Source organism: Colobus angolensis, unplaced genomic scaffold (assembly GCF_000951035.1).
Source record: "Colobus angolensis palliatus isolate OR3802 unplaced genomic scaffold, Cang.pa_1.0 Scaffold286, whole genome shotgun sequence".
Classification (NCBI taxonomy): Eukaryota; Metazoa; Chordata; class Mammalia; order Primates; family Cercopithecidae; genus Colobus; species Colobus angolensis.
The window spans coordinates 2,057,411-2,081,254 of record NW_012116110.1 but is presented as its reverse complement, the minus strand read 5'-3'; the positions used below and the strand labels follow the sequence as shown (position 1 = coordinate 2,081,254).

Genomic DNA, 23,844 nt, shown 5'->3' with positions numbered 1-23,844 from the left:
AAGCTAGAGGGCTCGGGGTGGATGACCTGTGAAATAAACCCTAAGCTTCTCGACTCAGGAACTCTAGCCAATGTGGAAGAGCATGAGATACAAAATCGGGGCAGTGGGATGCTCTAATGAATGATAGCCTACAGTGGATAAACATGCTGAGGGCTAGCTCAGAGTCCCAAAATAATTTACAATAAAACATGACTCATTTGTGGTAGAAGAGGAACCTCATTTATCCAGAGAGCTTAGGAAGAGGGTGTTTGTAAATACAATGCAGGAAGTAGGACGGTCCAGAGATCTATTTCCTTTCTGGTGGATGCTCACACCCTCACAGAAGGCCAGAGAACCTGAACAAGCCAGACACTGGGCTAGATGGGAGTCAGCTCCATGCAGCTGCTGTTGAGGGTTTTCTTGTTGTTATCACCAATGGTAGCAATAAAAGCATTGCCAGGTCACTGGATGCTCAGAAGGGAAGAGCAGCCATGTCTGCTTTCTCAGAGAAGAAAGATTTTACTGCTGTGGCTGGGTCGGAAAGGGTGAAAGTCAGAGACTGCATTGTATGAATCAGTTGGGGAAAGTGAACTTTTCACCATCCATCTGTAGCCTTAATTAAAAGAATCCAGGGCACTGCCAAGTTCTGGCAGAGTCTCAGACAAAAACACTCTGAAATGTAAAATTTAATTTTTATTGTTAAAAGTTGACATATTGATGGAGTTTTTAAAAAATAGTATTTTATTTTTGTTAAAAAGGCGTTACGCATAGCCAAAGAAGTTAAATGAAGTGCCAGCAGAATAAGTGTTAAATATACTCCTTTGAGTCTCAAACATAGCAATAGCAATAGCAATAGCAGCAATAGCAATTGTCTGAGCTTTGAGGGCCTCTCTTACTGCCTTTTTTCATTCCCCTCCCTCCAGGCTAATGCTCTGTGTAATTTCATGAGTGAATCTCAAGCGTCCCCTGTGATACAGGTCTTCCTCACCTCAGGAAGCCTCCCATATTTGACAAGAGCAGTCTGATTTCTGGTATTTTCTTTTCTCTCGCCTGCTTTTACATTCATACTTTCCATGCCCCAGGCAAATTCAGGCTAATGTCTCAAAGCAAGCAAGAGCCACCTCAGCAAACTAAATCCCCGAGGGTCCAAAATCCAGGGCTCCAAATATTTGGAACAATCCCTATCACATCTCTAGGGCATGGGATTAGAAGAGCGACTTGTCCCATTTAAGAACTGGCAGAGCAGTTCTCTCCCCCAACCCTGATTCATAAACAACTTAAAGGTTCAGTTTTCCACTGGGCTCTTTCTACTGCTATATCAGTTATGAATCCATTTACCTTCTATTAACAGAAAACAGGTTAACAATAACGCAAATAAATAAGGTTTTCTTTTTCTCACTTAACAGAAAGTGAAGAGCCCAGAGCTCAACAATGGTTCATTGAAGTCAAAGATCCAGAGTCCTGCTATTTTTAAGCTCAGCTATTCCTTTTGTGCTTTCTTGTTTCATGGCCACAAAATAGGTGCCTCACCTCCAGTCATCACATTCATGTTCCAGGCAGGAAAAAGAGGAGAAGGTAAAAAACTGTAGAAAGAAGCAACCACATCTCTATATTTTATCAGGAAAGTAAAATCTCTTCCCAAGACACCACTCCTCCCTGCAGCAGACTTCTTTTATTTCTTGGCCCAAACTGGGTCCTTGTGGTTGCTGCTAGCTTCAAGAGAAACTGGAAATGTTTGTATTGGGTTTCTAAGCTCAGGAAAGGGAAAAAGGAGAATAGGGTTGCAAAAGGGCTTTTAGTAAGGCCAGTCAACAATGTCTCTCTGCCACATCCCCAGCCCAGAAGTTTTTGAGCTTTTAAGATACTCTATGCTCTGAATAGCTTCCCTTGCCTTGATTTAGCTTTTTCCCTGGCCTCACAACTTGCCTAATTCTACCCAGCTCCTGCAGCAAACCAGATATGCCCAGGTGAACTTCACAGACCCATAATAAATTTCATGTTCAGAAAGACGACGGTGATGCAAGTTGCCTAATTGGATGCAAGTTGCCTAATTGGATTTGGATTTCATTTGAGACCTAGCAAGGAATCTAGGCCCCTTTTCCCACCTGGATTTATACTGGGAATGTCACTAGTCCCGCAAATCAGATGCCATTGCTTTTACTTCTCTCCCTCATGGCTTTTTTTTTTTTTTTTTTTTTACAGAACTCTTCATAACCGATGATGAGCTCAAGAAAGTACATGACTTTGAAGAGCAGTGCATAGAAGAATACTTCAGAGAAAAGGATGATCGGTTCAACTCGTCTAATGATGAGAGGATACGGGTGACTTCAGAAAGGTGTGTTCTGTGGACACATGCCTCCCGCAGATGTGTTGTGCCAAGGCATGCTTTATCCATGGAATTTATTCACACAGTCACAAAACAGAGACCTTTTGTGTTTGTTTTTATTGTCTGAGAAATCATGGAGCTTATGAGGAAACAGAACATTGCCCAAAGTGTCTATAGATCAAAATCTCAGACTTATAGATCCTAGACTTCTCTACAGGCAGTAGCAGCTGTCCTCCCAGACAGAAGAGAATTTTGAGTACAGGACAGGCCTGAGGTTGCTGGCTCAGAGCAGAAACTGGAAAGTTCTGACCCAGACAAAAACCAAATGAGACTCAACCTGACTCTAGGCTCTCCATTAATTTATGTTTTGTGTAGACTATTGAATGTCTTTTTCAAAGGAGTTCAACAGCCCTAGTGCCTGCCTTATATGGATGCCCAATACCTTCTGAATAAATGACAGTAAGGGAGTTATAAATTAGCTGAAATAATAATTAGGATTTTCCCCCAGAATTTTGTTTTTCCTTTTTATAGAACAAGATGAAAGCAAAAAATAAAATAAAATAAAAGCAGATTTTTCTACCAAGTGATTATATACATTTAGATCTCATTGGACAAATAGTATAGCCAGCAGGGCTATAAGAAAAATCTTCAGTCTGAAGGATACACCTTAGGGTATTAAAAAGAGAGACAGCAAGATCTTCAAATAAAGATAATTATTTAAACCTAATAAGTCTAGCTTTATGAAAATACACTTACATTTTCTTATTTTGCTGTAGACTAGTAAAAACTTCATTCCAGGCTGGCACGTGCAAAACCTAGCATTTGGGAACCACTGTTCTGAAGAACACCCAAAATATTACAAAACATAGGTGTAACTTCACATTTTAAGCATTTGCAATATAAAGATGGCAGAAGCAAATTAGAAATAGTGTGGAAAGGCCTAACATATTGACGACTTTATTCAGTATGACTCAGGCTTTTAAGATTCAAAGCAGTCACCTCCAGTTTTTATGAAATGACATTTTGTCTGCTCATCCACTTCAGGCTTCTCTAGTGGCTCTGTAGGAATTACATAAATGGCATATTTTGTCCCTGGCCCTTTATTTCTTTGAAGAATTCAGTCTATATAAGTAGGTATATACACATATGCCATTGAGTGATAGTATCCATCGGTACTCAGCCAATACTAATAAAGTTTAAAGCCGTGCACAGATTTTATACACATCTGTTGCTGCAAAATAGACCATTTTATGATGATATAATGTAAAGCAATTTTCTGGCAAACGGAAGAAGAAACTAAAATCTGAAGAGATTTCTCATTCTGAAGCCTTGAGAAAGCTATTTATTAATGGACATATAACCATGTGGTTCCCCAGAAATTGTTCTATGTGGACACATTACCCATTGCTCAGACATGTTTACAAAGCTTTTGTCTACAGGCCTTTGAAATGCTTTTTAAATTCAGAAAAGCTGTAGACCTGGGGGGAAAGAGAGGTAGGGAAAAAAGAGTGTTAAGATGCAAGGAAGCCTTCGCCCGCCTCCCTGAGGAACAAGAACAAGGAGGTGCAGGCACCAGCGCATGTGAATAAATTGTGACCATTTCGCTAATTCTTTCTGAAAAGAAACAGAAAGAAACTACAGTACATCCACTTGAGCCTCTGGCCCCATGCCTGCAAACCCTTTAAGAATACTCCTTCCTCAAGGCCCTGTACCTTTCTGGGTGATTACAGAACTCCATCCTCAAAGAGGATGGCCCAGGTGAGCAATTCCCAGAAGCCCAGGACAGAATGTAGACCCACCTTCCCTGCGTCCTAGGCATTAAGCTGACCTTCTGGAGTAACAGGGGCCTGAAAGACCAAGATGACCTCAAGACCAAGCCCAGGTGCCAGAGAAACAAACCTAAGCCAGGCTTCATTCTGCTGCTTCTGTTTGTGTGGGTTTTGGAATTTTAATGCTGTTATTATCATTGTTGTTGTTGGGGTTTTTTTTTTTTTGCATTTGTAAGTGAACCAAAAAATAATGTCTCTCAACACTGAAATTGCACTCAGCAAAACAGAAACACCATGGGGTGTGCAATGGAACAGAGACTAACCAAGGGAAGAGGAGATCCATATTACCAATCTCAAACATCTTCTAGAACATGTTCATTCTGAATGGAGTGGCAGGTGAAATCACCTGTCCTATTTACATTTGATTGAGCGAGAGAAAGATAGGGATAGAGACATATACACATGTGTATATATATGTATGTATATATACACACGTTTGGAAAGGTACATATGGTTAAATTTACTTAAATTAGCTGTATATATTCTATACAGTATGTAGAATATAATTTTACATTCACGTTAGATAACCCCAGTAACAGAGATTTGAAATCAACAACATTAAGAGCTGCCTCTTTGTCCTACTCAAAGACTTAGGAAAAGGAGTTTCTTTCCAGAGTGAGCTTCATACTCCTCCTCCTGCCACTACCCTTAAAACACAAGTTATTTATACAGGTTGTATTTGCATGAATCTTCTTAGAAATACAAAGATACTCCCATAATTATCCATTTAAATGGATCATTATTCAATCACACTTTTGCATCATAGTGGCATGTAAAGAGCTAAATACAATATTCAGGATATCATTAACACCTCATAGGAACTTGATTCTGAAAAATCCTTGTCTTTCCGCTTTTTTATACAGCAATGACCCTGATGCATCTAGAGCAATATAATTCTAGAATATAATGTGCCAGTAGAGTAACCAATGCCCTCTGCTTTACTTGGGACAATATCTAACTAATGATAATTATACTCAAATAACCAAGCTTTTCATCTATTAGGCAACATTGGTGACTAGCTTTTTTTATCCCCCCTGATGAGGAGTTGTGGACTCTTGGCTGAAGATAACCAATTCTTGATGCCTGTTCCATCAAATGCTATGCTCACTATCCTTTTATGAGTTCAATTCTGTTTCAACATGTGAATACTGGGCTTTCACCATTGCCAGGCAGTAAGCCACACACTAAGGATCCACAAGGCAGGCCTCAGTCCTCAGGAAACATGCAACTTCATTGAGTTCTTGTGTGCATCCCAGCAGGGATGACCAGAAACATCCAACCTAGTGGTTCTCAATCTTTAACAGGTCTCAAAATCATCGGGAGGGCTTGTTATAACACAGGTTGCTGGGTACCCCCCCTTCCTATCCCTAAAGTTTCTGATTCACTAGGTCTGGAGTAAGGCCTGAAAATTGCACTTCTAAAATGTTTCTAGATGATACTGATGTTATTGTTGACCCTGCTTGTCTGGGAACCATACTTTGAGAACCACTGATGAAAACCAATGGACAGCTGTAAGTCCAAACTTGGGAGAGGATGGTGCTGAATTATTCACTGTGGAGCATATAAAATTCTGGCGTCGTATATTTGGAAAATGTTCTGGAAGTCGCTGAGTACAGATTGCTTGTACCCAAAGCAGTTGTTTCCTCCACACACCTGACCAATGGCAACTTAACAAACATGTTCTGAGCAACTAGCATGAGCAAGGCCTGAGTAGCAGGAAGGGATATAGGAACTCTACTTTGAAAGAATGCACTGTCTAGTTACACCCAACCTTGATTTGAACACCTCCTGGAAAGGAGAAGAAACTGCCTATGCTACCAGTCTTAGGAATGAATACAGGAAAAGACTTTTCTCTCTGAAAATTAAGGCTGGGTGCAGTGGTTCATGCCTGTAACCCCAGCACTTTGGGAAGCTGAGGTGGGCAGATTACCTGAGTTCAGGCGTTCGAGACCAGCCTGGCCACCATGGTGAAACTCCATCTCTACTAAAAATACAAAACTTAGCCAGGCATGGTGGCAGGCACCTGTAAATCCCAGCTACTTGTAGGAGCTAAGGCAGGAAAATTGCTTGAACCCGGGAAGTGGAGGCTGCAGTGAGCAGAGATGATACCACTGCACTCCAGCCTGGACAACAGAGCGAGAGTCCACCAAGAAAGAAAAGAAAAGAAAGGAAAAGGAAAAGGAAAAGGAAAAGGAAAGGAAAGGAAAGGAAAGGAAAGGAAAGGAAAGGAAAGGAAAGGAAAGGAAAGGAAAGGAAAGGAAAGGAAGAAAGAGGGAGGGAGGGAGGGAGGGAAGGAAGGAAGGAGAGTTAAAAATCTTTTCTCTCTGAAATAATGTTTTGCATATGTGAAGATCATTGTCATCTCCCACTGTGCTGTGTCTTTTCCAAAGTAGATATCCCAAGATCATTTCATTACTTACCCTGCGTTCCAGCAGACCATCTACTACCCTGGCTCACTCTCTCAAGTATGCACTTTAAATTGTCAACATCCTTTAAATGTGGTGCCTAAGTTAAACTCAATTCCCTGTGTTGTAGTTAGAGCCTAGATTTAATTCCTTTATCTATTCATTTACTTTTTTTGAGCACCTACCATGTACTGGACTAGCACATATAGAGTAGGACTAGTACATACAGAGTTATCTCCATGGTATAATGGAAAGAACACAGTACAATGTGCATAATATAACAACATTTTAATGCTAATTCTGCAATAACTAGCTGTGTGACCTTGAGCAGCTTACTTAACTCCTCTTAACCTATGTTCCCATTCGTAAAATGGAGTATTAAGACCTAACTGTAGAGTGTTAGAAGTTATTGAGATGCATATATGAGGTATTATGCTTTCAATAAATTGTGATTCTTATTTTTTGACCTACACATTAGGTGTGCTATAAGATTATATTACTATTCTTAGCAACCAAGTCACATCTTTGGTTCAGAGTCCACTTCAATGCATTAAACCAGGGCTTTTTTTTTTTTACATGAGCTGATTCAATATGCTCCAACTTCTTCTTGTGAAATGTCTGTTTTAACCTCGAATCAAGACTTAATATTCATTGCCATAAAATTGTTCTTTATTTTTTTCCCTTTAGCTCATTATTTCAGCACCTCAAGTAATTTTGGATCCTGATTTTTTTCACCTAGCATATTAATTTTTCATCAAACAAACTTTAGGCCATCGTTTGTTTGATAACCACACTTACTATGTCTTTGACATAGCTCACCAAAATGTTCACAAGCACAGATCAGGTGAACCAAGTCAGAGGATCACGGCATGACTCCAAAAAAAATGTCTTTCATGACATCAGCTCATTGCTCTACCATCTCTCCTTTGGTTAATTAGCCAGCTAGGTATTCACATTTCTCCAGGTGGCCCAGGATATCAACCTCCTGGCTAAAATCACAATGTACATCACAGATATTGCGCATCTATATCAATATATTGGTCTTGATTATCAAAAAAGGGGCAAGATTAATAATGATCTCATGCAGTCTCCTGTTAACTAACCTTATTGTTTTCAAGCAATCAAAAAATACCACCTGTTTAATTACCTACTACTGAGACATTTTATAATGCTGCCCAGAATTTATGTCAAATTTATATAATTTCTAGAATCTAGGAATTTTAAATATCAGGAAAAGTTTTTTCTATCTCCAATTTCCTGGCATTTCTTTTTATTTCCCATTGGTTCTTAAGGGTTACCTACATTTTCTGGTGATCACAGTAGGGAGTTCTTTTCGGGTTCCTTTAACCCACAGAAAGCATACTTCAAAAAACGGTGACTTTTGGGTGGCATCTACCCCCACACGGCTGTTTTGCTGGACTTGCAGTGATTGTTAAAAATTCATCCTGAATATGTCTTTGGACTGGGCATGCTCTCCACTGCCACAGAGTGAGTCCCTGCCTCGATCGTCTGACATCCTGCCTGCCTTACCTACGCTCCTGATCTGCCTGCCTATAGTCATTTAATTCCCAGACTCTTGATTAAAGCATCCAGATCATCCACCATCACCCCACCTGCCAGGCTTCACTTGTCAGAAGAAGTTTGAGGTTTGAATTTTCTCCTTGATGACAACATTTAAGCAAATGCAAGGATTTAGCACTATTCCCAGTGTCATCTTTTAATCCAGGATTCTTTCCCAAGCCATTAAGTTTTTTGCCCTTTTTCATTTTCCCTAGATCCAAAAAGTGATAGAAACATGGCTATTAATAGTATATTCAAAGCCAGGCACATAAAGACAAACATCATATGTTCTCACTTATTTGTGGGATCTAAAAAATCAAATCAATTAAACTCATGGACATAAAGAGTAGAAGGATGGTTACCAGAGGCTGGGAAGAGTAGTGGAGGATTGGAGAGGGGATGAGAATTGTTAATGGGTACAAAAAAAAAAGTAGAAAGAATAAGACCTACTCTTTGATAGCACAATAGGGTGACTATCATCAGTAATAACTTCACTGTATATTTTAAAATAAAGAATGTAATTGGATTGTTTGTAACTCAAAGGATAAATGATTGAGAGGACAGTTACCCATTCTCCAGGATGAGCTTATTTCCCGTTGCACACCTGTATCAAAACATCTCATGTACCCCATAAATTCATACACCTACTGTGTACCCACAAAATTAAGTAAAAAGTCAGAAAAAAATACTATGTTCAACTTATAATTTTTTATAACAATGGCAGAGAGAAATGACTTAGGGATATGAAATTCATAAGTCATATTTTTTTAAATCAGTGTAAGCCAAAAAGCTGAGCTTCATCCACCACCCACCATATCTTTTTCCGAAGCTGATCTTTGGTCTCTCCGTTAACCAAGTTAAGTTTAAACTTGTTTCTCTTTTTCTCCCCAGAGTTAATGAGAAGGATAATTAACCCAAAGGGAAGGGTAGATGACCCAAAAGGACTTAATAATTCATAGATTAGATATCAACTTGTGGATAAGCAAGAGTTTGCTTTAGCTATTCTGTATAATTGCCTTTGATTTGAAACCTGTGTGCCCTTTTCCTTGAGTTCATGCAATATGGGATTGCTTTTGCCCTCATCCTACATGCACCCCACTGCCAGCACTCAGGGGATGAAGGAATTTTAGAATAGGCGTGGCCTGCCAATACTTTGTTATTTTACCTCATTTCCTTTCACCACATTTCAAGGTTATCAGAAAAGAAGATAAGGTTCCATAAAACAGCATAACAATTCTTAAGAAATCGCATGTGGAAGTCAAAATGTTCCGTGCTGCTAGAATCTTCTTTTGAATGCTGTTTTCCTCATCTCACTGGCTGAAGAGGCTAGTCATCATCTTAGCTGGGGTTTTGCACCCACCTATTGGGCCTCCTCTCATGGCCACCCAACAGCTTTCCAGCACCCTATTGTGTCCCTGCTCTGATCACCACTTGAATTATTCAGAAATGAGCCATTCGAGTTCTGGAGATATGAAAGAGGGAAATTTCTATAAGGAGTTCCTCTCATAGCATCTCTTCCTCTCTGCAGTGCCTCTTTTCTTCTTAGTCACTTTAGGAATCTGTCTCCTTAAATTATCCACAAATTTTTTATCATCCATATATATCTCCATTTTTATCCCCCAAATTCTTTGATCAGTATCAGTTCTCAGTGACTACAATCACGACTCAAAACTCTTGGTGTATACCTCAGGCCTGTTTATATCTGTGACACCTGCCCAATTACATTGAAACTTTGTTTTGTTTTGTTTGAGACAGGGTCTCACTATGTCACCCAGGCTGGAGTGCAGTAGTGCCATCTGTGCTCACCACAGCCTCAGTCTCCTGGGCTCAAGTGATCCTCCTACCTCAGCCTCCTGAGTAGCTGGGACCACAGGCATGGACCACCACACCCAGCTAATTTTTTATTTTTGTAGAAACCATGTCTCCTCATGTTCTCCGTGACTAACATGGAGAAATCCCGTCTCTACTAAAAATACAAAATTAGCTGGGCGTGGTGGTGCACACCTTTAATCCCAGCTACTCGGGAGGCTGAGGCAGGAGAATTGCTTGAACCCAGGAGGCAGAGGTTGTGGTGAGCCGAGATCACACCACTGCACTCCAGCCTGGGCAACAAGAGCGAAACTCCGTCTCAAAAAAAAAAGATTAACAGAACCAGTCTAGTTATGAAACAAACATAGGCAACCTTAACTCTAGGACTTTTTAATTCTTTTATAACCCGTATGTCAAACCCCTATCAGTTAGATCCATGACTTAAGTGATCATACATTTAAACGGTTGGCTTGTTTCACACCCAGAATTCTGGGAGAAAATGGAGAAAACAGTCCATTATTGTTTTAGTCAAGTCTCACATTGCAGCCCATCTCAGAGCCCAGAGCAGAGTTAAGGTTTGACAAGAATATTGCTTGGCCCTGTTCCAACAGGCCTCCCTCCCCTGGTTCCACGCCCTGCAGCCATCCTTCCTCACTCTTGGGGCTCTCACCACGTACCTTCTCTCTTTCCCTGAAGAGACTCTTCCCCCTGTACCTCCTCTGCTTTCCTCTCATCTCCTTGGGCTACTCAGTTTCTGTGTCCAGTTTACTCAGTTTCTATGTCCAGTTTACTGCCTATGTCCAGGCAACCAGGTCCTGGCTCTGGACCAATGCTGAGTGTGGTGGCTTCTGCCTGTAAAAATCCCAGCACTTTGGGAGGCTGAGGCGGGTGATCAATCACTTGAGATCGGGAGTTTGAGACCAGCCTGGGCAACATGGCGAAACCCTGTCTCTACAAAAAGTACAAAAATTAGCTGGGTGTCGTGGTGCATGCCTGTGGTTCCAGCTACTCAGGAGGCTATAGTGGAGGATTACCTGAGCCCTGGGAGGTCGAGGCTACAGTGAACCATGATCACACCACTGCACGCGAGCCTGGGTGACAGAGTGAGACCCTGTCTCAGGAAAAAAAAAAACAAAAATAAATATTAAATAAAAGGAGGCAGGATCTCCCTATGTTGCCCAGGCTGTCTGTAGTGCCATGGCGCAGTCAGAGCTCACTGCACCCTCAAACTCCAGGGCTCAAGCCATCCTTCCACCTCAGCCTCTTGAGTAGCTGGGGCTATAGGGACACACGGCTTTTTAGGTCCTGACTCTTCTGTTATGTGTTGGTGCGTCAGCTCTGCCTCTCACCTACAAATTTTCTCTATAGTGTTGGATCCTGGGGCTGAAGGTCAGGGGTGGGATGTGGACAGAGAGGACCCCACAGCACAGGCCATGGCAAGGAGATACTTCACAGCACTCAGACCAATGACTACAGTTAGGTCGAAACAGCAACTTCATCTCTGTCAGTACCAACCTTGTACACACTGGGCTCCAGAGAGAAAGGGAGAAGGAGAAATAAAACTACCCTGCCTCTTATTACTCTCCTAGCACTAGAGAGCTAGTGAGACCCAATACCTAAAGTATGTTAAGCAAAACATCTCATGCTACAGAAATGCATGATCTATCCTCCTCTGGACTTAAATGAACAAGTGTTTTATACACTTGACAAAATGTATTGGCCGGGCGCAGTGGCTCATGCCTGTAATACCACACTTTGGGAGGCCGAGGCGGGAGGATTGCTTGAGCCCAAGAGTTCAAGACCAGCCTGAGCAATATAGTGGAACCCACCTCTATAAAAAAATTTTCAAAAAATTAGCTGGGCATGGTGGTGCTCACCTATAGTCCCAGCTACCTGGGAGTCTGAAGCAGGAGGATCACTTGACCCCAGGAGGTCGAGGCTGTAGTGAGCCATGTTTGCACCACTGCCTTCCAGCCTGGGTGACAGAGTGAAACCTTGTCTCAAACATAAATAAATAAATATAACAGATTGCATTGTAAAAAATTTAACTACAGTACTTGCAAAATCAAACTCCATAGGCTAGATAGTGAAAGAGTAATTGCAAGTCTATGAGACACACCAACTTGTTATTTTAAGTAATTTAATTTCTTGGGCTATGTTTATATGACAAAATGAAGTGAAAGAGGGAAAAGCTGTGTTTTCCTTCCGAATTAGCTGTGTCAGCTTAGTGCATGGTGTTGAGTTTGCCAGATACAGAATAGCTCAATGTACAAGTCTTCCGGGAATACACCTGGGCGTGGTGGCAGAGTGTGCCTGGCCCCTGAGATGCGCTGGGTTGGTTATGGGGCAGCAGGAGGGAGCAAAAGAAAAAATGACAAGCAGGGCTCTTGAGGGCAGGCTGGGACCTTTGGTTGGGTGAAGGGAAGCTGAAGGATAAAAGCAGAGTGGGGGTGGGGGGTTCCTGAGAGAGGCAGAAATGTGCCCCAAGGCAGGGGAGTCACACCCCCATGCTCCTAGCCAGCAGGAGAGGAGGTTTTTAAGAAGTCTATAGGTCTCCCAGAGATCCACATGCCTCTTGTATTATATAACCTGCTTCTGGCATATGAAGTGTATGTGCTTCCCTAATAGAAGTGATGCTGTCATTAAAACCTCACCACCACCCCCACAGACCGCAGGGACCCAGCCTAATTCCCACATTCACTGTGAAGCATATTGCGTAGCCATGGTCTTCCTGCAGCAAGTGCCTTAAGAATCAGCAAACGATTTACTTTGCATATTGGAAGGATTGGAAAAAGTCACTTTAATCCTCTCCAGAGAAGTTGTGCCTGGGTCTCATTTAAATTCACCAAAAGGTTTGTCTTTGGACATTTAAGAGTGAAAGTTTGAGCTCAAATTGTAACTTGGCTTTAGTTTGTCCTTTCCAAGTTAATTTGAGCAAGTGAAAAATAAGGTATGATTTTATTTTTAATATGTGGCCTCTGTCTTAAATAAATGGCCAGGCAGACTCAGTGACAATTGAAATCAAGTTCATAAATGTCACTGACCCATTTGTTGATACCTGGCAGGTATTAGGTTGACCACATAGAAATGAAAACAGGAATATGAGACAAACCATGCCCCTAAGAATTTCCAGGGTTCACACCTGCGATCCCAGCACTTTGGGAGGCTGAAGCATGAGAAGCACTTGATCCCAGGAGTTCAAGACAAGCCTGGGCAACACAGCAAGCCTCTGTCTCTACAAAAAATTTTAAAAACAGCTAGCATGGTAGCATCCACCTATAGTCCCAGAACTAGGGAGGCTGAGGCAGGAGGATCACTTGAGTCTGAGAGGTTGAGGCTGCAGTGAGCCATGATCACACCATTGCACTTCAGCCTAGGTAACAGAGTGAGCTCCTGTCTCAAACAAACAAAAGGCAGGGCATGGTGACTAATGCCTGTAATCTCAGCACTTTGGGAGGCCAAGGCAGGAGGATCGCTTGAGCCTAGGAATTTGAGACCACCCTGGGCAAAAAAGTGAGACCCCCCATCTCTAAAAAAGTTAATTTAATTTAATTTTAAAAAGAAAAGAATTTCCAACGGGAGGATAGAGAGTTCTAGCAATAACTGTAATATAAGGCATCTGTGATCAGCTAACCAGAGAGGGAGAGAGAGAGGAGTAGAAGAATTGACTTATTGACAGATACTCCAGTGTTTACAACAAATTGCTTTATGCAATCTTGGTTAAGTTCTTGATTTTTGCTTTTCCTTTATGAATGAAAGGATTGGATTAGATTAGATCAATCCTGGATGCCTCAGTAACTAGGCCATATTAATTCCTTTAGAGACACAACCTTCTAAAAAGATGATCATGAATAGCAACAAAAATTATTGTATAAATGCAAAATAAAAATAACCCCCATCCATGGAATACAAATTCTACATGTGTATTGCAATAAAAATAGCTAGATTCTAAAATTTCATTGCAAAATTCTGGGTAAAATCTTCAAAATGCAACATTCTCATTTTGTGGGTGACCCTGATAAGCCAACAACCGAATGCTTAGTTAGGTCATTATGCCCTGCCTCAAGCCACAGCTAGGCCAGGGTGGACTTGGCCCCACTCTACTTCAATAAGGACTGTTCCATTTTAGTGCCTATTTATCAGGGTTGTGCATTCCATCTCATTGAGGGAAAGGGGGATTGACAGCTAAAAAAAAAAATCACTGCGGAGGCCGAGGCAGGCGGATCATGAGGTCAGGAGATCGAGACCATCCTGGCTAACACAGTGAAACCCTGTCTCTACTAAACAAAATACAAAAAGTTAGCTGGGCATGGTGGCAGGCACCTGTAGCCCCAGCTACTTGGGAGGCTGAGGCAGGAGAATGGCGTGAACCCGGGAGGCGGGGCTTGCAGTGAGCCGAGATCACGCCACTGCACTCCATCCTGGGCGACAGACAGAGCGAGACTCTTTCTCAAAAAAAAAAAAAAAAAATCATTGGATTAGATAATCTCTAAAGCCTCTTCTAGCTCAAAAAGATTTGAATTCTGGGATTCTGTCACAGCATCAATGCCGTACTCTCCTCCCAACCCCTCTCAACACCTGTAACCTGTCTTCCCTCTGGGAAGACAGCATTGAAGGTACCAAGGTCAGGCAATATCCTTGCTCTCTAAAGCCCCAGCAGATGAACCAGGCCGAGTGACTCCCATTCTCTCTTCCTCACACAGGGTGGAGAACATGTCCATGCGGCTGGAGGAAGTCAATGAGAGAGAGCACTCCATGAAGGCTTCGCTCCAGACTGTGGACATCCGGCTGGCACAGCTGGAAGACCTCATCGGGCGCATGGCCACGGCCCTGGAGCGCCTGACAGGTCTGGAGAGGGCTGAGTCCAACAAAATCCGCTCGAGGACCTCCTCAGACTGCACGGACGCAGCCTACATTGTCCGCCAGAGCAGCTTCAACAGCCAGGAAGGGAACACCTTCAAGCTCCAAGAGAGTATAGACCCTGCAGGTGAGGAGACCATGTCCCCAACTTCTCCAACCTTAATGCCCCGTATGCGAAGCCATTCTTTCTATTCAGTCAATATGAAAGACAAAGGTGGTATAGAAAAGTTGGAAAGTATTTTTAAAGAAAGGTCCCTGAGCCTACACCGGGCTACTAGTTCCCACTCTGTAGCAAAAGAACCCAAAGCTCCTGCAGCCCCTGCCAACACCTTGGCCATTGTTCCCGATTCCAGAAGACCATCATCGTGTATAGACATCTATGTCTCTGCTATGGATGAGCTCCACTGTGATATAGACCCTCTGGACAATTCCATGAACATCCTTGGGCTGGGCGAGCCGAGCTTTTCAACTCCAGTACCTTCCACAGCTCCTTCAAGTAGTGCCTATGCAACCCTTGCACCCACAGACAAACCTCCAAGCCGGAGCATTGATTTCGAGGACATCACCTCCATGGACACTAGATCTTTTTCTTCAGACTATACCCACCTTCCAGAATGCCAAAACCCCTGGGACTCAGACCCTCCGATGTACCACACCATTGAGCGTTCCAAAAGCAGCCGCTACCTAGCCACCACACCCTTTCTTCTGGAAGAGGCTCCCATCGTGAAATCTCATAGCTTTATGTTTTCCCCCTCAAGGAGCTATTATGCCAACTTTGGGGTGCCTGTGAAAACAGCAGAATACACAAGTATTACAGACTGTATTGACACAAGGTGTGTCAATGCCCCTCAAGCAATTGCGGACAGAGCTGCCTTCCCTGGAGGTCTTGGAGACAAAGTGGAGGATTTATCTTGCTGCCATCCTGAGCGAGAAGCAGAACTGAGTCACCCCAGCTCTGACAGTGAGGAGAATGAGGCCAAAGGCCGCAGAGCCACCATTGCAATATCCTCCCAGGAGGGTGATAACTCAGACAGAACCCTGTCCAACAACATCACTGTTCCCAAGATAGAGCGCGCCAACAGCTACTCAGCAGAGGAGCCAAGCGCGCCATATGCACACACCAGGAAGAGCTTCTCCATCAGTGACAAACTCGACAGGCAGCGGAACACAGCAAGCCTGCGAAATCCCTTCCAGAGAAGCAAGTCCTCCAAGCCAGAGGGCCGAGGGGACAGCCTGTCCATGAGGAGACTGTCCAGAACATCGGCTTTCCAAAGCTTTGAAAGCAAGCACAACTAAACCTTCTTAATATCCATCACAGGAGGCTCAAGAATCCAGCCCTAACATTCTCTCCAACTCCAGCTTTTCCCCCTTCCTTGAATCATACCTGCTTTATTCTTAGCTGAGCAAAACAAGCAATGCTTTGGGAGGTGTTAACTCAAAGGTGACTTCTGGGCCACAGATCAAGAAAGCATTTGATCTGACCCAGTGCCAGACACAGGGGATTTAAGGCATGTTCACACTTGCTGGGCAGGGAGGGGGAAGAGAGGGAGAAGGAAGGGTTAGAGATGAATGTATCCGCAGTCACGGCAGAAAGCCATGAGAGCAGGGGAAACAAGGGGCTTCGAGCACGCTCCATGCCAGGAGGCATCTGTTGATTTCTGACCATTATCAAGAGTTGTAGGATGCAGGGCTAAATTGCAAAATAAAATAAAATAGCCAGCGTACACAATGAGATATTCTAAACTTCCATTCTGTTTTCTTTTCACATTGGCTCCATCACTGGTGACTGATGAAGAGCATCCTCTTTATTCAGTATAAGCCGGCAGCAAGCAGTTCTACCTAACGTCCCACATCCTTCTCATGCCAACACTTCTGTAATTGATCATTATAAAGAAAAAACAAGGTAACAGTCATAGTTCACCTGTCTCTTATCTATTCACTTCTGGTGCCACAACTGTTTATCCTTTTTTGAAAAAAATAAGGGAACAGAAATGCCTTTTTGTATTGCAGTCGAAATGAAAGAAGAGTTGATGTTTAAGAAAAAACAAAAGTCAAGTGATTTATTATATACAGTGGGCGTTCAAGTCTAGTCGAGCAAGCTCAGGATGAATGTAATTAAATAATTTTATATTTTTTAATTTATTTTGTATCTCACCTGTCATCAATGAATTCATTCAATGAATATGTAATATTGAACTTAAAAAAAAACAGTGGACAGAACTAGCCTGAAATTGCCATGTGGGATGTTCTGTTCTCACCGTTCATGTCGTGTGTTGTGCTGCTGTGTGACCGTCATCATTTGCATGGTTCCACCACATCCTCCTGAACACCTCCAAGACGTAACTGCCAATTTTTCACACCACTCATCACATGACCATTTTGTATATGAATATATGGTTATATGTGGATATTTTCATACCTAGAGTTTTGCCATCTAATCTGAGCTCAGCATAAATTTAATTGGAGTTTTTCAAGGGCTGGTATCTTTTCTATGGAAATGTTCCAAAGTACTTTTTAAGGGAGTTTCAAAACTATAAATAACGTTAGATTTGACTGGGAGTTTGGTATCAACCCAAAGCCATCAGTTGCAAGCATACCATGAATATTTTTCTTATAGACAGAGCTATAAAAAAAGATACAGTAGACCAAAATAGAAAGCAAATAAACCATATAAAGAGTTCTATAGTATATGCCACTTATACACATGTATATGCATTTACGCAGAGACACATATTTATATATGAAATAAACAGACATAAAGAGCTTTCTTAAGAGGCTTGGACTTTTCTAGCACCTTGAACTATAATCAAAAGATTTTCTTAATATACGAGAAGTTCCATTGAAAGAGTTCAGGATACTATTAGACCAAATGTTGAAATTATGATTTTTAAAAAATTCCTATAACTTTTTCTCATATCAAACTAGAGTTGTCAAAATGACTCACTGCTTGCCTTCTGCCCTTTTTTGTCTGAAATCACTCACTATCGGGACATCTTACTTGTTCTGGCTTTTCCTAAACAAAGTTTTTACGCCAAGTACAATCTGAATAGACATGCAACTTTAAACCAGCTAGTGTTACAGACTCTAAAGTAAAGGCATAATCTTCTAGATCAGAATCTGGATTGGAAGTGGGATAAAGAAATCTTGACCCCAAATCTTTGGATTCCTATTTGGTTCATCAATGTTTAAAAAAGAATAAAGCCTTTAAGGAAAACAACCTATTGTTCCTGGCCTGAGGTACTACCTGGTTCTTTTGTGTAATTATAATTGAAAACACCAAGTTTGACTTCATTTTGTGAAATCAAGTAAATACATAGCCTTTAAATGTAAGATAAAAAAACAAACTAAAAACTCTTCTGAGTAAGCAATTCAGGTATAAGACGCGTGATGAGGTCACATATGTCAAGAATTAATTCCTTTTTCACTCCTTGGCATTTAGGTGAATTGGTAACAACCACCCAGACTCCCTTATTTACAGCTGTTCTAGAAACACTTAACATTTTATTGGGCCCCACACTGGCTATTTCCCTCTCAGCAAACATGTAGTGGGTCTGAAAATAAATCAGTTGTTCTTAAACTCCCTTGAGTCGTGAATCCCTATGAGGATCTGATGATAACTCTAAGCCCTCTCTCCAGAGAGAAAAAAAAAATGTACATACATGCAAAGTTGCAGTATAACTTGAAAGGGTTCATGAGCCCCTGGTTCCATATTGATTGATAACGAGGAAAAGGAACCATGTTAGTTCATAGTTAATACAGTTATAATAGGCACTTTACATTTGAGACCATCTCTCTGTGATTCTCAGGAAGGCCAAATCTCAGCACCAGAGTTTGAACCAAGATTTTTTAATTTCTGTTCTTTAAATTAGATATTGCCAATTTAATGCACTTACATCCTAACGTGTTGATGATTTTAAGTATCGAGCACAATCACAATGCTGAAGGCTCCCTGAAGGGTCTATAGAGGAACCCAAGAAGGAGATGAAAACATTATTCATTGACATCAAACACCTCCACGGCCTCATTCTGGGCCAGATTGGAAGTGAGGGAAAGAAATTTTGAGTGCAAGTGTTTCCATTCATTGTGATTTCAGAGAGAAAAATATAGGAACTGGGAAACTAAATACTCAACAGTCCTGATCTTGCAATTACCTGATTCTTTTGTTGTGCATGAAAATTAAGTTCTAACATCTGTGAAACGTGTGAAATATATAAGCCAAACTTAAATGACTGTAGACACAAACTGTGTAACTTCCATGAGCCATTTCCTTCCTGTGCACATATATGTGTTATTTTTCAGTCCATTTCCTTCCATTTCCGGGTTCTCTGTGCACTGATGTGGCATTGATTCTGTGGCCTTGTGCAGTCAGCTTATGCTCAGCCCATTGATTCCACCACATCCCTGATGGAGGGGACATTAATTACCTGTCTTTGTGAATTAAGCAGTTTATGAGCAGCAAGTTACTGAGGACCGTAAATAAAGTCATAGAGAGCTCAAGGAAGTAATAGCTTTGGTTTAATCATCTGCTTCAAAGGTGCCAATTTTTATATACTACTATATGTAATGATTTGTTCTAAATTGCTTGTTCCTTTTGAAAAAAAATTTAAGGATGTTTTATGAAAATGACCATGGAGGTCTCCTGCTTAACCAATATACTTTATATTTATAGTTAGAGGACCCCTCCTTGATCGATTTGAATGAGGAGCTGGAAAGCTTGGGTATAATTGTCATGACTAGTTTGTGTTATCTCTGCAAGCCAAAAGGTATATTAGCAGTCATAATACAGCACTTTACAGAACTGGACTTTTTTAAATGTCTGAGTTTCCAGGTCTAGGATATTATTTAGCACTTTGAAAGTTCCCCTTTTAAAATATATATATAAGAATAATCAGATGAGAAAAATGTACTCATAAAAACACAAAATGTGTTTCTTCTGAATGTTTCAAATGTATTCTAAAACATGGTTTCTATAGATAATATTATGGTAGATAACTGGATAGTACTTTTCTTTTTTACTTCCTGAGTCTGTACAGTCTAATCTTCCTGAATGTTTGGGCTGTTTAATTTCTTTAAAGATGATAAATATTATCCAGTCATCCATCATGCTCTATCTATAGGCTATACCATTCATATGTTGGGCAATGCTGTATTATAAAACACATGTAAACATGTATGTAACCCATGTTTAACCCAGCATAGTTGTAGCATGTGGTTGTATTAATGAACGTTACAGGACAGCTTTATAATCATTTATAAATCTGTAACATTCAATAAAGAAGCACATGTTGCAATGATTAATTATGTTCCCAATTCCATGTTATTTAGCATCTTTGTGAACCGGGCATTTTTGTTCCTGATCTGCTTGATGCTTTTCATGTTCCTGTAGACTACTGTAAAATATGTGTGTAAGCTGATGTATATCCTCCAATGAGTCCTGCGAGCTGTGGTAGGCAAGTTGTGATTTCATGAAAGATGAACTGGCATGTTGTGCAAAAGACTATATGACAAATGAACTTAAAATGATAATTTAAACTCCAGTTGAATTAGCTGTTTGTTTACATCTGCCAACCCCATGCAGAAGCAGTGTACAGTATTTTATAAATATGTCCATTTAGTAACACTATGTTGTTTCTAGATAAAGTGATGCTAGTGTGTAGGTGGTTATACATTTGGCCTAGATATTGCATTATAACTCACTATCCTTTAACAATAACAATGTGACTTAAATGAAGTAATCTCTCTCCAAACCCGGTCTTAATTTTGTGTTGACAAAATGCATGTACTGCTTTATGCATTTCTTTTGACTTTTCTAAGGCACTTAACATTTTACTATCGCCTGCTGTGATGCTTAAGCCAGTTAGGAATTCACTCAAACAGTTGGGCTTCTTACTATGGGGATTATGTTCAGTTTTGAAAAATTAAAAACAAAAAAAAAGTAACCAAGAGATTTTTAAATCCTTTTTTTTAAGCACTGAACAAATAATATGAAATAAAGTATTAACTGCAGGTTGTATAGCCATGGGGCCCAGAGACGGCAAGCCAACACCTCTTGGGTCTGCCAAGATCTAGGTGTTGTGCATATGTGATATATGCAAGACACATTTCTGATTCTTCAGAGCTACTGGGTGTAAATTGCTAAGCCAGAGATGAGAGCGACACGTCCATTTGTGATAGTGCAGAAGTGTGCAGATCGCTGTGAATGTGTGATCCAGTGATATGACAAGAGACCTCCCTCCTTGTCTGTGGCTTCTTCACCTTGGGGGTGAGCCTAGCCTGGGGGTGGGAGGCGTGTGTTTGGGTGTCTGATCAAGCACTGGGTGATTCTAAAGAGTTTACTCTTTTAGAAAATCACCGTTACTAGAAGCCATTCAACATCTGGAAAAGAGAGGAGCCAATGTGCACAGTTTTGTAACTGACTGCTCCTAAAATGAATAGAGAAAACTTTCCTCTCAGCCTGCTTTCTCTTCTTTTTACAAGTTGGATATTCTGTCTCTCAGACTGGAGTCAACCAAAAGAAAGGCTGGTTCCAATTAAGGAAAAGCAACTTTTTTCTTTTAATTCCTCTCAGAAGGTAGTTGTGCTATCTTTTCTCTGATGATTTCCTTGCACACATCACTGCTAATGAAAGCAACATGTGACTGCTTCTACAGGTCATCTAAGAGAGGATTTTGGTGACCAGGTAATCCAGATGGCAATAAGAGTGAGGTGAATTTTCCCTTCCTTACCTTACCTAGTCTACTGGCCTCCTGAAACCTGCAGGCCCTTGTGCATTTGCACAATGTTTGTGTGCTGGAAACTGAAAACACATGTGTATGGCTAGAAGTCCATAGGCTTTGTAAAGAGTGTCGGTGCCAATCAGGACCCATGCCTTCCTCTGGAAGAGGCAGGTAGCTGAGGCCTGTGGGGCAAAGGGGAAAAAATTCGACCTTGTGCCTGGATGTGTGACTTTCTTTCTGCCCTCTACTTGCTTCTCTTCTCTTAGTCCAAGACTAGCTGCTTTTTCACCAGACCAACAGACCTTGCCCCATTACCTTTACACCTTGTTGACCCTGGCACAGTAAGCTGAAACAGCAGCCACTTGGAAAAAGCCAAACATTTAGACTTTGTCCCAGTCCTGATCTTCCCATCAACTTAGCCTCTTCCTGCCTCTACCCTGGCTGGTGTTCGCATTGACCTCATCCAATTTTTGCCTCTCTAAATCTCAAGAGCCCTACAACATCTTCACCGCGGCTTCCCACACATCATTAAAACCAACCATCTGCACATAGATTGAGAGGCTGCAAATTCAAAGATGTGTAGGGGCCAGATCGAGAACACACAAATGTGTGAATTGGACTGGTGAAAGTCAACAGAAGAAGTAGGGTTTGTGAGTAAGGCATGAGAGAATACACATCCCACCACAAAGACATTCAAATTCAGCTTTCCAAACACTGTGCTAGCCAAACAAACATGTCTGCCAGCAGCATTCAGTCCCAAAGGCAATAGTTTGGAACCTCTGATTTAGAGCCAACAGGATCAGATTCTTGATTGTGACTTGGTGAGTGTACACACAAAATACACTGAGAACTGAGGCCGGGGGGAAAGAAACTCACCTTATTCAGAGTTACTCTTGTTCTGAATGATATATGCATGTATATTTGTTAGCCACATAATTCTAAACTTGAACACAGAATCTTTGTGAGAGAGATTCAGAAGAAGAGTACCATGGCATGGTATGAAGACTTACCTGCTTCCTGTCACTACTGCGTCTGACCTGAGTTTATATTGCTGCTACCGCTGTGTAAAAACAGTACGTGCGGTATACTGTACTCATAGCCATTTCATAACATAGGACCTAGACTCTCATTTGTAAATGTTCTAACCCTAGTTTATAATGGGGGAAATTATTCAGATACCATTTTTAAATGAATTCCTACAAATACAATCGTTTTGAAATTGGGTTTGCTAAATATATATACATCTTTTCCTTCTTTGTGTATGGATAGACCACGGTTTGCATATCTATCGACACTATAAATATATATAAATCCTTAGCAGAATTGTTCTTTTTTAAAGGTCTATTATTGGATTCACAATGCACTTTGAGCTTGATTGTTTAGATATATAATTCAGAGCAGAAGTTGGCAGATACCACGGGAAAAACTTTCTGAAATTTCTGTAACAAATGTTTTACAATAAAAAAAAAAAAACAAAAAAACTCAGTAGTTTAAAACATGACTTGGACTTCCTTGTGCACTTATTTGCTGCCATCTAATCTTCACCATCCTCATGCTAAGAACTTTCGGAGTAGAGATAATTGCCTAGGGCTCCACAAATTACTTGTTCCTGTGAGCAGAAGTTGCAAACTGGTGGCCTGTGGGTCATATCTAACCAGCAGGAAAAGGTTATCATTAGCCAGCACAATTTTTTTTAAATTGAGGCTGGGCACGGTGGCTTACTCCTGTAATCCCTGCACTTTGGGAGGCCAAGGCAGGAGGATCCCTTGAGGTTAGGAGTTCGAGACCAGCCTGGCCAATATGGTGAAACTCCGTCTCTATTAAAAATACAAAAATTAGCCATGTATGGTGGTGCATGCCTGTAGTCCCAGCTACTCTGGAGGCTAAGATGGGAGTATTGCTTGAGCCCAGGAGGTCGAGGCTGCAATGAGTCAAGATGGCGCCACTGCACTCCAGCCTGCCTAGGCAACAGGTTGAGACCCTGACTCAAAATACATACATACATACCTACATACATACATAAATGATAGATTTCACATTTAATTCCAAATTTCTAGCTTCTTTTAAAAAACCTGACGATTTGGTAATATGAGACCTGTGTTTTCATAGGACGCTAATCAGCTGAATCATGGCATCTTGGGTGCTCTTTTAGAAGGAGCCTGTACTCTCTAATATACCACAGTCCCCACCATTCTCTGTCTCTTCCATTTAGTTCCCTTTACTCAGAGCATTACCTGGATGGCCTCTGTATGCACTGAGAGGATGAAATTCAGCCCATAACAGTGGGTGAATTTGTGAGTGGAAATGTAGCGGTCTTTTACAATTTTAATTTCTTTTAAGGTAAAGGAATCAGAATACAA

General features: G+C 41.3%; 1 protein-coding gene across 1 annotated transcript in view; it reads left to right on the top strand.

Annotated features, from left to right (window-relative positions):
• Positions 1 to 16,299, top strand: part of TRPM3 (transient receptor potential cation channel, subfamily M, member 3) — a 588,224-nt gene extending 571,925 nt beyond the window's left edge. Inside the window, exons 25-26 of the mRNA XM_011948911.1 lie at positions 2,182 to 2,314; positions 14,612 to 16,299. Of these exons, the coding sequence (XP_011804301.1) occupies positions 2,182 to 2,314; positions 14,612 to 16,064 (1,586 nt within the window). The 3' untranslated portion in view covers positions 16,065 to 16,299. The remainder of the gene's footprint in view (positions 1 to 2,181; positions 2,315 to 14,611) is intronic.
• The last annotated feature ends 7,545 nt before the right edge of the window (positions 16,300 to 23,844 follow it).